This window comes from Bactrocera neohumeralis, unplaced genomic scaffold, assembly GCF_024586455.1.
Source record: "Bactrocera neohumeralis isolate Rockhampton unplaced genomic scaffold, APGP_CSIRO_Bneo_wtdbg2-racon-allhic-juicebox.fasta_v2 cluster09, whole genome shotgun sequence".
Taxonomy (NCBI): Eukaryota; Metazoa; Arthropoda; class Insecta; order Diptera; family Tephritidae; genus Bactrocera; species Bactrocera neohumeralis.
The window spans coordinates 960,376-977,105 of record NW_026089622.1 but is presented as its reverse complement, the minus strand read 5'-3'; the positions used below and the strand labels follow the sequence as shown (position 1 = coordinate 977,105).

The 16,730-nt window shown below is 35.6% G+C and overlaps 1 protein-coding gene across 1 annotated transcript in view; it reads left to right on the top strand.

The window, feature by feature from the left end:
* LOC126763901 (uncharacterized) overlaps positions 1-16,730 on the top strand; it is an 86,299-nt gene that overhangs the window by 20,912 nt on the left and 48,657 nt on the right. The window contains exons 2-4 of the mRNA XM_050481665.1: positions 13,358-13,462; positions 13,526-13,669; positions 13,739-13,850. Coding sequence (XP_050337622.1) covers positions 13,358-13,462; positions 13,526-13,669; positions 13,739-13,850 — 361 coding nt within the window. The remainder of the gene's footprint in view (positions 1-13,357; positions 13,463-13,525; positions 13,670-13,738; positions 13,851-16,730) is intronic.

The following is a 16,730-nucleotide window of genomic DNA, read 5'->3' as shown; positions in this document are numbered from 1 at the left end:
AATTTGTACGTTGTTCTTAAAATAATATGAAATCGCAGTACTGGAGTTTAATGTAACAAACGAAGTTAACATATAAGTGGGTGAGTTTAAGCCCTATATATTTTGGGGACTCAACCAACAGAAAAGGTTCAATCATTGCGAAGTGAAAAGGGTTAAAAATATAAAGAAGCATAAGGCTCAACCCAACGAGAAAAATATAATTTTCATTGCGAAATGAAATGTGTTAAAAAGCAAGAAGCATAAAGCTCAAAATTTTTGTTAAAAAAGTGACGCAATAAATGTATAAAATAAAAAAGGAAGAAAGTGTTCAAGAATATTTTTTGTTTATGAAGCAGTTAGCAATGCGTGGTAACGTAGAAAACAATGCATTGATACAATACGAAATCGATGGTATAAGTGATTTGAACATAAATAAAACAATATGGTGCATTAGATTTAAAACAATTTAAAGAAAAACTAAAAGTGTATGCATCGATTCGAAAAAATAACAAAGAAAGTATTGAAGTGAAATCATTTGAAAGTAAATTAACTAAATATGACAGTGAAACCATAACATGTTCTAATTATGGTACAAAAGGGCATAAAAGCTCAGAGTACAAAGACAAAGCGAAAGGCACCAAGTATTTCCAGTGCAAAAAATTTGGACATATTTCAAAAGATTGCCCACAAGTTATAAATAAAAATGTAATACTCGTTTATATGCCAAAAGTAGCATTATGAACAAGGAAGTGTTTATTGATCGAAAAAAATACTATTGCTTATTTGACACGGGAAATAAATTTAATATTATTACGGATAATGTTTTCAAGTCGCTACGAGAACCTGTGTTGAAAGAAACAAACATTCGATTAATAGGTTTTGGTGAACGTACGGCATGTAATTATATTAAACCAATTGGAGAACTTAGTATTGATATAAGCATTGCAAAACAAGATATTTGCTTAAATTTTTTGGTAGTACCATCAAAATTAATGGACATTGCCGTAGTGATCGGCGAAGATTTTTGTTTGCAAGCAGATATACAAATAAATCGTGATGAACTTTCTATTCGAAAAATTCCTTGTGACAGCGTTGAAAACGTTTTTAATATGATGCAAGTCGACTTTCTAGTAGATTAATTTGATATAGATGAAACAAATAGTGTTGAAGCGAAAGAAAAAGTGCGTAATATGGTGTGCGAATATAAGCCGAATAAGTGCAAATCAACAAATGTGCAAATGAATATTGTTTTAAGTGATGAAACTCCAATATCGTTCAGACCACGTAGACTGTCATTAACACAAAGAAGTATTGTTGATGATCATATAGATCAGTGGATCAAAGACGGCATAATTGAAAATTCAAATTCTGACTTTTGAAGTGAGGTGGTTTTAGTAAAAAAAAAAGAGACGGTAGTCCAAGATTGTGTGTAGATTACAGACAATTAAACAAAGTAATTGTAAAAGATAGATTTCTATTACCTTTGATAGAAGACCAGCTAAACCGATTGCAAAATGTAAGAATATTTAGCACAATTGACTTAAAAATGGATTTTTCCATGTGCCTGTGTCTGAATCTAGCCACAAATACAGGTCATTCGTTACACATGGCGGACAGTACCAGTTTTTAAAAGTTCGATTTGGCTTGTCGACTCTCCCGGTGTTTTCCAAAGACACGTAGATGCAATTTTCTGCGATTTGAAGCGTAGAGGAATAGCACTCCCTTACATAGACGACTTAATTGTACCAGCTATGAACGAAAATGATGCAGTGCGTAATTTAGAAGTGTTGAATCAGTGTCGAGTGTATTGTGTGAAAGATTAAAGCCCACCGTCAACAAAGTGATTATACCTTATCAGTGTGGCTTTAGACCTGGAAAATCAACAACCGAGCAGATATTCACCATGCGTCGAATCTTGGAAAAGACCCGTGAAAGAAGAATCGACACACACCACCTCTTCGTCGATTTCAAAGTTGCTTTCGACAGCACGAAAAGGAGCTGCCTTTATGCCGCGATGTCTGAATTTGGTATCCCCACAAAACTAATACGGTTGTGTAAACTGACGTTGAGCAACACCAACAGCTCCGTCAGAATCGGGAAGGACCTTTCCGAGCCGTTCGAACGAGGTTTCAGACAAGGCGATTCCCTATCGTGCGACTTCTTCAACCTGCTTCTGGAGAAAATAGTTCGAGCTGCAGAACTAAATAGAGAAGGTACCATCTTCTATAAGAGTGTACAGCTGCTGGCGTATGCGTATGATATTGATATCATTGGCCTCAACACCCGCGTCATTAGTTCTGCTTTCTCCAGACTGAGGGCAAGACGAAATATCTCCTGTCATCAAACAAACAGTCGTCGCACTCGCGACTTGGCACTCACGTCACTGTTGGCAGTCATAACTTTGAAGTCGTAGATAATTTCGTCTATCTTGGAACCAGCGTAAACACTATCAACAATGTCAGCCTAGAAATCCAACGCAGGATAACTCTTGCCAACAGGTGCTACTTCGGACTGAGTAGGCAATTGAGAAGCAAAGTCCTCTCTCGACAAACAAAAACCAAACTCTATAAGTCACTCATTATTCCCGTCCTGCTATATGGTGCAGAGGCTTGGACGATGTCAACAACTGATGAGTCGACGTTGCGAGTTTTCGAGAGAAAAGTTCTGCGAAAGATTTATGGTCCTTTGCGCGTTGGGCATGGCGAATATCGCATTCGATGGAACGATGAGCTGTACGGGATATACGACGACATTGACATAGTTCAGCGAATTTAAAGACAGCGGGTACGCTGGCTAGGTCATGTTGTCCGAATGGACGAAAACACTCCAGCTCTGAAAGTATTCTACGCTGTACCCGCTGGGGGAAGCAGAGGAGGAGGATGACCTCCACTTCGTTGGAAGGGCCAGGTGGAGAAGGACCTGGCTACGCTTGGAATAACGAATTGGCGGCACAAAGCGAAAGGAAGAAACGACTGGCGCGCTGTTGTTAACTCGGCTACAATCGCGTGAGCGGTGTCTACGCCAATTAAGAAGGAGAATAAGAAGTTGAATCAGTGTAAATATTATGGACTTGTAGTTAATTGGAAAAAATGTCAATTTTTAAAAAAGCGAGAAGAATTTTTGGGTCGTGTTATTGAAAATCAATAAATCGAAGCCTTAGTAAAGTAACCGTGTCCGAAAAATTTAAAACAATTACAAATTTTTAGCTTAGCCCGATACTTTCGAAAGTTTGTACCATCATTTGCGTTAATTTTCAAACCATTATCTGATTTGACTAAACAAGGTAAAAAGTACCAAATGAATCGCGACGAAATAGCTGCAATTAATTTACTCAAGAAAATTCTTAGTGAAAAACTGGTGTTAGGTATATTCTTTCAGAAGTATGAAACTGAAGTTCATACAGACGCTTCCGCTGACGGCTAAGGTGCCGTATTACTGCGAAAACTACCAGACGACAACCAATTACATCCAATTTATTACATTAGCAAAAAGACGTTTGATGCTGAACGTAAGTATTCCAGTTACGAATTAGAGATATTAGCTGTAATAGAAGCGCTGAAAAAGTTTCGAGTGTATTTATTGGCTATACACTTTAAACTAATAACTGATTGTAACGCTTTAACAAAAACGCTTGAGAAAAAGGATATGATTACAAGAGTAGCGCGATGGATCCTTTTTCTGCAAAAATACGATTATCAGCTAGAACATCGATCTGGAAGTCGAATGAGGCACGTTGACGCTCTTAGCCGCAATCCAATAATGATGATAAGCGATAATAATTTTCTTGTTTGCCTACGACGTGCACAAGAACACGACGAAGTACTGAATACGATAAAGCAAATTCTACAAAAGAAAACAAGAAAAAACGTTTACTTCGGCTGCACCGAAGCTAATATACCCATCACAGGTGCATTTCTTTTAGTATCTGTGTGTTCAGTTTGTATGGAAGCTATATGCTCTAGTAATCCGATCGGAACAATTTTTTCGGAGATTACATTTTTGCTTTAGAAAATAATCTATACCAAATTTGGTGAAGATACATTGTCAAATGTGAAAGTTTTTTATACAAGAACTTGATTCCGATCGTTCAGTTTCTATGGTAGCTATATGCTATAGTTAACCGATTTGACCAATTTCCTCGGAGATTACATTGTTGCCTTAGAGAATAATCTATACCAAATTTAGTGAAGATACATTGTCAAATGTGAATGTTTTCCTTACAAGAACTTGATTCCGATCGTTCAGTTTGCATGTTAGCTATATGCTATAGTTAACCGATCTGACCAATTTCTTCGGAGATTACATTGTTGCCTTAGAAAATATTCTATACCAAAATTGGTGAAGATACATTTTCAAATGTGAAAGTTTTCCATACAAGTACTTGATTCCGATCGTTTAGTTTGTATGTTAGCTATATGCTATAGTTAACCGATCTGACCAATTTCTTCGGAGATTACATTGTTGCCTTAGAAAATAATCTATACCAAATTTGGTGAAGATACATTGTCAAATGTGAAAGTTTTCCATACAAGAACATGATTCCGATCGTTCATTTTATATGGCAGCTATATGTTATAGTGGTACGATATCGCCCATTCCGACAAATGAGCAGGTTCTTGAAGAGTAAATGACGTTTGTAAAATTTCGAAAGGATATCTTAAAAACTGAGGGACTAGTTCGTATATATACAGACGGACGGACGGACAGACAGACAGACGGACATGGTTTTGCTCAACATACTGATTATTTATATATATACTTTATAGGGTCTCCGAGGCTTCTTTCTGGGTGTTACAAACATCGTGACAAACTTAATATACCTTGTTCAGGGTATAAAAAGTTACAATGACTATTGTGGAAAAAGTGGTATTCTTTACAAAATAGTCAACGTTATCGAATTATTCGTAGTACCCAAGAGCATGCAAAGAGAGGTAATTCAACGCGCTCATGAAAAGAGCACTTTGCGATTAAAAAGCGAAATATTTGATTTGTTTATTCCAAAGCTTGAAGAGAAAATAAAAATGTATATCGACAATTATGTAGCATGCATTGTGTCAAATAGAAAGTTGGGTAAAAAATAAGGTGCATTGCATCCGCTTCATAAAGGGGCAAATCCTCTTTATACGTATCACGTAGATTTTCTTGGTCCACTAGAGTCAACCAATAAACTTTATAAACATATATTCGCCGTAATTAATTCGTTCACGAAATTTGCTTGGTTGTACCCAACACAGACGACTTCATCACACGAAGCTATCAGCCGCTTGTTAATACAAAGTACAATATTAGGAAATCCAATCCACATAGTCACAGATGGTGGATCAGCTTTCACGTCTGACGATTTTCGGCGTTATTGTGAAGACGAGAACATGAAACATGTTAAAACAACGACTGGCTTGCCTCCCGTCAATGGTCAAATGAGCGTGTAAACACGATTATTATTAATGTTTTAACGAAACTGAGCAAGAATGATCCGACGAAGTGGTACAAATTCACAGACAAGTAATAAATTCCACATACAAAAGAAGTATTGACATGACACCTTTCGAATTATTAACGGGCGTTAAAATGCGTACAGCTGACGACTTAAATACCACACAACTCATAGAAGAAGAAATAAGATCACAACTCCAAGAAGGAAGAAACGAAATACGACAACATGCAAAATAACAAATATTAAAGATGCAAACTGAAAACAAAAAGACATACAATCTTAGACGCAAAGCTAACCAATATTCAGTAAACGATTTAGTCGCCGTGAAGAGAATGCAGTTTAGTGGCGGTCTCAAATTAAAACCAAAATATTTGGATCCATATCAAGTTACTCAAGTCAAAGCTAATAATACCTATGATACGACATGTGCAGAATTTATAAAACCATGGTAAAATTTTCATAATGAAGACGACGGCGTATTCGAGGTCGAAAACAATGCAGGATGGCCGAGTAGTGGGGTTTGAGCAACACGGAAACCCTTTTTCGAGAAGTTTCGAGCAACAGACCCCGAACCAGAAAATGCCAGTGATAGACGACGACTTGACGAGAGAACGCGTAGCCGCATCTGACGAATTAAATTATCTTCAAAGTGTATTTTTCAACATTAACTGTTAATCGTTTTTATTTTTGTAATAACCATTTGATGCATGTGACGACTTAAATTATCATCGAAGTATTTTTCCAAATTCAACTGTTAATCGTTTTACTTTTATAATAACCATTTTTATTAACTAATAAAATTTGTACGTTTTAAAATATTCTTAAACTAATATGAAATCGCAATACTCGAGTTTAATTTCAATAAAAGAAGTTAACATATAAGTGCGTGAGTACAAATCCTACATATATAAATATATAACTTAAAAAACCTATATTAATTATAATTATATTAATTAAATATTTAAGTAATAATACAAATATGACTTTATTATGCACATAATTATATATACATGTGCTTTGATATCAAATATATTGAGAATATCTATAAATGATATCCATAGCCGTTTGCGCATTGTTAATATGGGAATCTGCAAGCGTACATTGAAATTAGCATCACTTTTCTCATTTAACACTGAAAATGCTCAATTCTGCTATTTTCGACCCCTTCATGTTAAATGTTGGTGAAACCCGCTAATAATATTTTTGGGGTGAAATCCACTAATAGAAAAGAGTACCCCTTCGAAAAATGATATATCGTAAAGTTGGCAACGCGGTGAACCTTCTCTATAATACACGTTCTCTGCTTCCTCCACTCTACCCATGAAAAACTGGCTCACCCTAAAAAAATACTGCACAATACACCACACAGGACAACATACCACACCATCGCAGCGAGTCTGTTCACCACCTCACATAAGACAGGGATTGGATGATAGCCGTTTATATATTCATACTACTTTTCGACCTTCCTCCGCGGAAACTCGATCGCAAGCTCCAGCCAGTGGAAATACAAGGAACGTTCCAAAGTAAACAGGACTTAAAACGAACAGAACAAATGGTTTTTTCGGCAAAATCAATTTATTTTATTCAAAATAGTCTCCTTCTGCTTCAATACAGCTGTTCAAAATTGTACATGTTCGTTGCTACCAAAGGACAGACAATAACATTAGGGCAATTCACAATCTGGTGCACACTAACAAAATGTACAGTGAATTTGCAACCGCAAATATCCAAGACCATTTGCACCATATTGTGAATTGCCCTATTATATTTAAACCTTTTATACATTTCACAAATGTTAAATAAGACCGCTATTACATGAAGCAACTTTTGTTGCTAATTCTCGGGCGATTCTCTTTTGCTGTCGCCCATTACCTTCACACGAGCAACTTGTGTTGCGCAACTCTGTTCGAGTTTTTTTCTCATTCCCTTTCTCTTTACTTTAACCCATTGTCGTTTCTTTTTCCTTATAGGTATTTGGGCCACTCTATCACATATATTAATCAGCTCTGTCAATTAAGAAATACATTTTATTTATTAAAACAAACATATATCACCCGTTTTACTATCGTCTGAATCAATTTGTATGGCTTCCTCCATACATTTCACAATATCTTTAATTAATTAGATTTTTTCGTCATACTCCAGTTTCTAAAATATTTATATTATATTATGTATATTTGTATACATATTTGCAAATTACTTACCAAAAGATGAAATTAAATTTTTTAAATATATTCAAAATATTAATTTCAAAAAAAAAATACGCAAATGCAACTATGTACTACGAAAGAAAGAACACGAATGCTGAAAAACGTCGCAGCGAACTGTTACGAATAAGAACACAAAGCGAGTTGCTGAACACTGGAAACTCGGCGCGATTCCCCTCTCCTCGTCGCCCCCTCGCCTATAAAACAAGGGTTGCCGCAACAAAAGTTGCCTCGTGTATTAGCACTCTAAGATTAGCAATAATTCTTACTATTGTAATACTTTATACAGTCCACAAATATAAGATAAGACCGAGGCAGTACAAAACGTACATAAATAAACACACATACATACATATATGAGGCACGTATGCATTTATATGCAATACTCATGCACTTAAAAAATATAATATAAACATATTTACTTAGGTTTGGGCAATTGATTACAAATGCACTTGTGCACTTGAAAGTAATCCCAAACCATACAGCAGATACATTGTGATAACACACACACACACACATGTATTGCATTGTATAGTTGAAAACAACCCCATGTGGTGTGCCGTACATACACATATATTTAATAAGATAACTAAGAACTCAAAAATAGTATATAAGGTTAACAAATTTAAAAATACAATTAGAATGAAATATTTCTCAGCTTGAATAAGGTCTTTGTTTTCCCCCTACCAGTGGTAAAAATCTAAAGAATCTTATTTAAGTTTCAGCGTTTGATCATACAAATCAAACAGTTTGATTCTACAATTAAAACAACAGCTTTTTGCATGGTCCAAAAGCATGTCGAACGAGTGGTTTAGCTCGTTGGCCGGTATGACCGTCAGTATGCCGGTGCAAGACTGCGTCTGCATAACGCTTTCCTTTCATTGGCAAATGCATTTTTCCGAAAAGGAAGAAGGTTCACGATGCCGTATCAGGTGAATACGGGAAGTGGTTAATGGTTAAAATGTGATTTTTGGTCAAATAATCGGTCACAAGATGTCCTTTGAATGTTGGATTCTGAGCAATTTTTGGTCGTCAGTCAATTTGTGCGGAATAAACCGTGCACACACCTTTCGTTAGCCCAAATGTTTGGTCAAAATGCGACAAATGGATGTTTTGGAGATGTTCAATTCCATTTCCATGAATTTTAATGACGATTTCGGCTGATTTTTGATGAATTCACGCACATTTTCGATGGATTTTTTTTTTTTATTGGCCCTCATGTTGATCGTCATTTATGTCCTCACGTCCATTTTAAAAAGGTTGAAACCACTCGTGCACTCGGCTACGGGATAGGCAACCCTCGCCATAAACTTGTTTTATCAATTGAAATGTTAAGGTAAAAGTTGTAGCAATTTTAAAACAAAATTTAATTCATTTTCACTTTCACACTTAAAACGCAATAACTTCACTTCCAATCAATCAAATGTCATGAAATTCTCACTGGACAATCGATAGAGATAGCAGATTCTAACGCACCAGTCGACGTATAGATAGCGCCACCAGGTAGCACTAGATTCAAAAGGACCTGTTTACTTTGGAATGCACCTTGTAGGACTCTCGCTGCCCCGCTTATCGACACTTACTTTTATTATAATAAACATTTATAACATTTGTAATTATAAAAATTATAATTCCGTTGATGAAATTGTGAAAATGCAAACAAAATTTATTTTTATTCGATAAAAACTTTGTAACCTTTTATTCATGGTCCTTCGAGTCTTACCGAAAGATAACATTTAATTATATTTAAAACAAATGTAGTGACAAAAAAAAATAGAACTAAACAAAGTGCAGTGACTCAAAAAAAGAACAAAACCATTTTAATAAATAAGAAGAGACTTAAACAAACAAGAAAAAACGATAACTTCGGCTGCACCGAAGCTAAGGGTATACTGTGAGCGCCAAAAATAAGTAAACAGCAGTTCTATCAATATTAAAGTGTTTACAACAACGCAGTCTTTAATGCAACAATAAAAATTTGTATTACAGAATTCAAGGCTTAATTATAAGAGTTTGACTTAGTATAAATAATAAACAAAAATTAAGCACAGCCAAAAATAATGCACTTAAAGTAAAAATACTCTCGTTTTTTCGCGCCAAAAAAAGTAAATATTGTTTCATTAAATACTGCATTATTATAAACACTTTAATATTGATAGAACTGCTGTTTACTTATTTTTGACGCTTACAGTATATCACAGGAGCATTTCTTTTAGTAACTATGTGTCCAGTTTGTATGGAAGCTATATGCGGTAGTATATATAGATAGAATATTTTCGGACATTATGTTGATACCTTAAGCAGTAATCCATGTCAAATTTCGTGAAGATACCATGTCAAATGCGAAAGTTTTCTATACAAGCCCTTAATTCCGATCGTTCGGTTTGTATGGCAACTATATGATATAGTGAGCCGATCTGAACAATTTCTACCGATATAACATTATTTCCATAAACAATAACTCTAACCAAATTTCGTGAAGATATACTGTTAAATGCGAAAGTTTTCCATATAAGCCCTTGATTTCGATCATTCAGTTTGTATGGCAGCTATATGCTATAGTTAACTGATCTGAACAATTTCTTCGTAGAATACACTGTTGCCTTAGAAAATAATCTCTACCAAATTTCGTGAATATATCTTTTCAAATGCAAGAGTTTTCCATACCAGCACTAGATTCCGATCGTCCAATTTGTAATATATTTGTATAGCTATATGCTATATTAAGCCGATCCGACAATTTCTTCGTATATTGCATTATTATCTTAGAAAATAACATTGATACATGGTCAAATGTGAAAGTTTTTCATACAAGAAGTTTGTATGGCAGCTATATGTTATAGTGGTCCTATATCGGCAGTTCAGATAAATGAGAAGCTTCTTGAAGAGGAAATGACCTTTACAAAATTTCAATAATACCTATGATGTTAAAAAAGTTGGCCTAGCCGTAGGTCGAAATCGAATGACGACTTGTGCAGAATTTGTAAAACCATGGTAAAATTTTCATAATTAAGACGACGGCGTATTCGAGGTCGAAAACAATGCAGGATGGCCGAGTTGTGGGGTTTGAGCAACATGGAAACCCTTTTTCGCAAGAAGTTTCGAACAACAGACTCCGAACCAGAAAATGCCAGTGATAGGCGACGACTTGACGAGAGAACGCGTAGCCGTACGCATCTGACGAATTGAATTATCTTCAAAGTGTATTTTTCAAAATTAACTGTGAATACTTTTTACTTTTGTAAACATCATTTGACGCATGTGACGACTTAAATTATCATCGAAGTATCTTTTTCCAAATTCACCTATTAATCGTTTTACTTTTATAGTAACCATTTTTATTAACAAATAAAAATTGTACGTTTTAAAATGTTCTTAAAATAATATCAAATCGCAGTACTCGAGTTTAATTTCAAAAAAAGAAGTTAACATTTAAGTGCGTGAGTACAAATCCTACATACATTATAAGTGAAACTTTACAATTTTCATTGGTTTTTTGATGTTCAAATTCATAATTGTTATTTTAAATGAACTTAGTATATATGTATTTTTAAAAAGATGTCGCTTTACGCAACAGTATTGGAGGGTGGATGAAGCCATGCATAAAAGTTCACACAAGTGAAGATTTACTTGGAACTTACATTTACTTGGGAGTGACCAGAAACGATTCTTTTACATATGGCTCAATCAGCTCACGTCTTCAGGTCTTAGACCAAGTATCCACCTGGTAGCCAAAGAACATCCGTGTGAAGACGAGCTAAAGTAAAAAACGATCCATCCCTCCCCATGGTTGTTCTCTGGGTTTAGGACCCGCCCCGTAAAAAACACCTCGATTAACAGGTAACAACAGCCTCGTATAAGAGAGGATAAGGATTACGATTAAAGGGCATGCACCTAGAATGTCCGTTCGTTTAATTGGGAAGACGCCGCCGTCCAAGAAGTGCGATGGACGGGACAAAGACTGAAAGCAGCGCATATTCAGTGCAGTATTCGGGATAGGAGAGAGACTACAGTGGACGAACATCCAGCCACAATCCGCGTCAACGCAGATTTCTTCAACATATCGCTGATTTGCGTCTGTCTTCTATGAGCGCTTGGAGCACACCTATGAGAGCTGCCCCCGCCACGATGTCAAAATTGTGTTTGCGAATTAAACGCCAGTATTGACAAAGAAGGTATCTTTGGCGCAACAGCCGGTAAATTCAGCCTGCACGAGGAAACATTTCCAAATGGGTTGAGGCTGATCGACTTCGACGGGGCCCAAAATATGGTTATTTGCACTACAAGAAACCGAAATTATAGAAGGAAAACATAACCAGCCTACTCAATGGCAGTGAAAGCATAACGCCAAGAGAAGGCGAACCCGATTCCACAATCGATGATGATGGATCACACGTTCCATTGGGAGATCATAAAGAAGTACAAATAGCAATTACCCGCCTTAAGAACAACAAAGCGGCGGGATCCAATATATTGCAAAATTCAAAAACGGCTTCAAATGTGCTCTACCTAATCCACGGAATGGAAAACTCCTCAATCTGCGCCAAATGTTGGTATAAGCCTTCTCAGCATCGGATATACCATTTTTTTATCGTACATTTTGGAAGACCAAAGCTCAAACTAATTGCACCTTATTAGTAAGGCCTTAGACCTGAAAATGACCAGATATTCACCATCCGCGCCTTTAGTTCTGCTCTTTTCAGACTGGATAAGGAACCGAAGCATATGGATCTGTTAGTGAACGAGGACAAGACGAAAGTTCTCAAACAAACAGTCGTCGCACCCGCGGCTTGGCTCCAACGTCACTGTTGACAGTCAGACCTTTGAAGTCGTAAATAATTTCGTCTATCTTGGAACCAGTATAAACGCTACCAACAACGTCAGCCTAGAAATCCACCGCAGGATAACTCCTGCCAACAGGGCTGCAGCGAATATCGCATTCGATAGAACAATGAGCTGTATGACGACATTGACATAGTTCAGCAAATTAAGAGGCAGCGGCTACGCTGGCTAGGTCATGTCGTACAAGTGGATGTAAACAATTCCGCTCTGAAAGTTTTCGACGCAGTACCCGCCAAGGGAAGCAGAGAAAGAGGAAGACCTCCACTCGGTTGGAAAGACCAGGTGAAGAATAGCGTGGTTGCCCTTGCAAATTCTAATTGGTGCCAAACAGCGAAAAGAAGAAACAGCTGGTGCTCTGTTTTAAACCCGGCTATAACCGCGTGAACGATGTCTACGCCAATAAGGAAGAGAAGATTGGATCGCTTTTATCTAGTTTTGCTATTACCTGTTATTTTTAACAGAAAAAAGTCTCTGAGTTCTATTAAGCTACCTCATATACCATCTACAATTTATGAGGGATATTAGTTATATGCCGACTAGATAAGTTTTCACCCTATTTTATTCATTTTATGGAGAAAGCTATGTTGTTATTAGAAAAGTACGCTATTTAAATTTCGCTAATATAACTCACATACTGACCGATATTTCCGGTACAGGGTCAGCCTATTACTTATATGGAGACGAAGTGAATTATTAATTCGATTCAACTAATTTTTGGCACACATTTACATTTTGATTGGTAATATTGGAACGTGTGTTATTTAAAAAAATTATGAAGTGTCCTGCAATAGCTTCACGTAATAACTAATTGAATATCAGTTAAATGCTCCGATAATGAACTACTAAATCTTAAATTAATTTATTTAAATAAAATTTAATTGTATTATTTAAGGAAAAGACATTATTGCGAACCCATCACTACCTTCGCTCAATAAACGACCGAAAAAAGTTAGTAAATTTATTGGCAAGCCTCACGTGTTTTTCTCGAATACCACCGGTTAGTTATCGATTAAATTTGGCATTTTATTTTCAAATGATGATATATGTATATATTCCCCAGAAAGTACGAGCTAGACTAACACCAGTAATTAAGTTATGTTTCGTGGGTCCTGGAAGGAAAATAATAAAGGAAGGCGATCCACCTTCCACGGTGTATTTTATTCTAAGTGGAGAAGTCGAACTGTACAAAAGAGTTTTTGATCGGGTTAGTATAACAAATAATTCTCCAATATTAAGGTCGTCTTAAAATTACATTAAGCTTTATCTTTATCAGACAAAACACACATATGTGGATAAATTGGAATCTATCAGCGGGCCCGGAGACTGTCTTGGGGATATTGAAATGATAGAAGATTGTGCAAGATTAAATACATATATTTCCCGCAGTAAGTATGAATAAAAAAAATATTAAATTGAAAGTCACATGAAACAATACTTTATTTTACTCCAATTAATTCATATGAGTCACAATGCCAATTGTAATATGGCTAAGTTAAAACTAATAATAACTTCCAGCATTGCACGGAAGATGAAACTTCAAACTTGAAAAAAAATTACTCGTATTATTTTATTATATATTCCTCACATAGGGAGATCGGATGCTAACAACGTTCCCAATCTCCAGATACAGTTTCTGTGAAAACTAATAAAAGTGCATTAAGTCGCTAATTAAATACGTCAGCTTTAAATTTCACATCTTAATTCGCTCAGATGAACTTCGAAGTACCACTATACAAACGGAGAGCCAACAACGTTGTCGAAATAAAACTTTGCGCGAATAGGCATATTTAGGTTATGTTATTTCACATCTAACACTGGTAAATAATTTGTGACATGAAAATTTGATACCCTGAAGTCAAATCTGAAAACATAATTTTTCTACCACCCACAGATATTCTATAACCCTCGACTTTAAATTTTACAATACATAAAATTTCATTATATTGCTTCATCTCATGCAATATTTTCATACGATCATGGATTTATCAGGTTTAGACCGGTTCTGCCTGCTTGTTTGAAGTAAACAGCGTGTTTTACGATCATTTTATTTTACAAAATTTATCAGTAGACTAACGGTGTTCGAATCTTTTAAATTGCATAAACGTAATTTACTCCGCTTGTTTGGTGTTAAAGTTGGGGACCAAGACAAAGCATGGGCCCCTCATATCTATTATAAAACTTGCGTAACGTTGTTAACAGCTTGGTTAAAAGGATCTAAAGACCATGTTACAGAATGCTATTTTTGCCTCACGAATATTATGGATATTGGTCCGAAGTTTAAACATACGGTTAAGTACTGTAATTTACCATCAGCTTTAACTTCCTCGGTCCTTTTGTCCAGCCTACTGGACATATTTCAAATGAACGTACAAATGTATTTAAAGTTATTTTTACATAAACGACCATTTACTGGCAACTAGTTGTAGTACATATCATTAGCACTAAAAACCAAGATTTTTTTTATTATATTCTAGCAATACTGCGAAATAGAGCACAATATGTGTGGTCATCTGAGTGTAAAAACGGTTTTGTATAGTGCAGGGGCAAATTTGTATATGTATTTAAATTTAAAAAAACAGTGAAACGTAAAACCTAAAACAGAAAGCACAGGCCAGACGTTTAAAATGGATTTCAAAAAATCTTGTTAATTCTCGTCAATGCTCAAATGATAATGAATAGAACGTTGAAGATAGACAGATGTGGACACCATTTAATTGTTTTTGTGAGTATTTCGATAATTTCAGGTATACAGTGATACCTCGATTTTACGTTTGCTAACAATAACATAGAAAGTTGACATTTTAAAGAAACTAAGTGCAGGATATTCTGTCATTTCCTTAGCCAAAAGTTTTCAAGTGCCATCATAGAGAAGTCCGTGTCGCATGCTGCATCTGGTCTTGTAAAAGGGAAAATGTTTAAAGGGCTATGCCAGTGTGACGCATGAAAAATTAGGCGATTTTCGTGAATTTTTTTAAATGAAAGTACTAGATTGAATATTTCGATGTTCTACGGACGTAATAAAGTAAATTTTTAGCTATATTAAAATTTTTTTTACAAAAATATTGAAAAATAACAGAGATATGTGCTGTCTGCAGAAGTGGCAAAAAAATGTGCCTCAACTGCTGACATGATTCCGGTCGAATGAGTAGCTGAAACAAAAAAATTCAAAATGTTTATTAAACTTAAATATATTTTCTATACAATGAACTACGATCTTTGAAAAATATCAAAAATTAAGAAAATGGCGTAATTTTGAAACGAAAAAAAAATGGTCGTTTTTTTAATGCCAAATTAAAAATTTTCAACCAATCAAAATATATCGTTGTCCATTTTATGGCAAATGTATTCAGCTATACCCGGTTTTAATTTGAAGTCGATCGGTCAATTTCTCGTTGAGTTATGATGTCAGCAATTTTGAAAAATGTCATTTCGAGAAAAACGCATTTAAAGTTTCGCTTACTTATATATGTTTGCACCTCTCAGCGGTCGCTGTTTAGAACGGTGCCATTCAAAAACTATTCAAGATACGACTTTGCCGATTTCATAGGATATTTTTGAATATATAAACTATTGAAAAAGCAAAAAAAAAAATAAAAAATTCGGTTTGAAAGTGTCACACGTGTATAGCCCCTTAAAGAACAGAAAACAAGTTCTTGGAACAGTATGCAAAACTACTACTCGAACTTCAACACAACTGGCATGCGGCCACATATTCCGTCCACCTGCCGAACTAACGACATTATTGTAAACAATGTACGCGACTTAATGCGTCTACATGTCTCATCCGCATTCCGGATCTATAGTCAACTATGTCATTGTACGCCGACGTGCTATTAAAACAAATCCCATCTCTAAGCATTTCCCCAAATTTATCATTTAGATACCTTTGATCTTCGTACGACACTCGACGAGGCCGTTGATACTCCGGTCACCCGTCTGTCAAAATTTACTTCATTTGAACTGGCGCATTCAACAGTTCCACAGGCTGATATTGAAAATACCATCGAGTGTTTAAGGTGTACGGATGTGTTTTTGAATTCGCTCCGTGATTCTGATTTACACAAAAACAAACAAGGAAATAAAAAAAAACAGTGCACACAAACTTTTAATAATAAACATTAACAAATAGTGCACAAAACAAATATATAAAAATAAAAAACAAAACAAAAAAACAAACAATAATGAGTGCTTCGCAGCCTCACCCGCAAAACCGTAGGCATTCCTTAAATGCCTACTTCAGCTTTGTTGAGCCAACAAAAGCAACT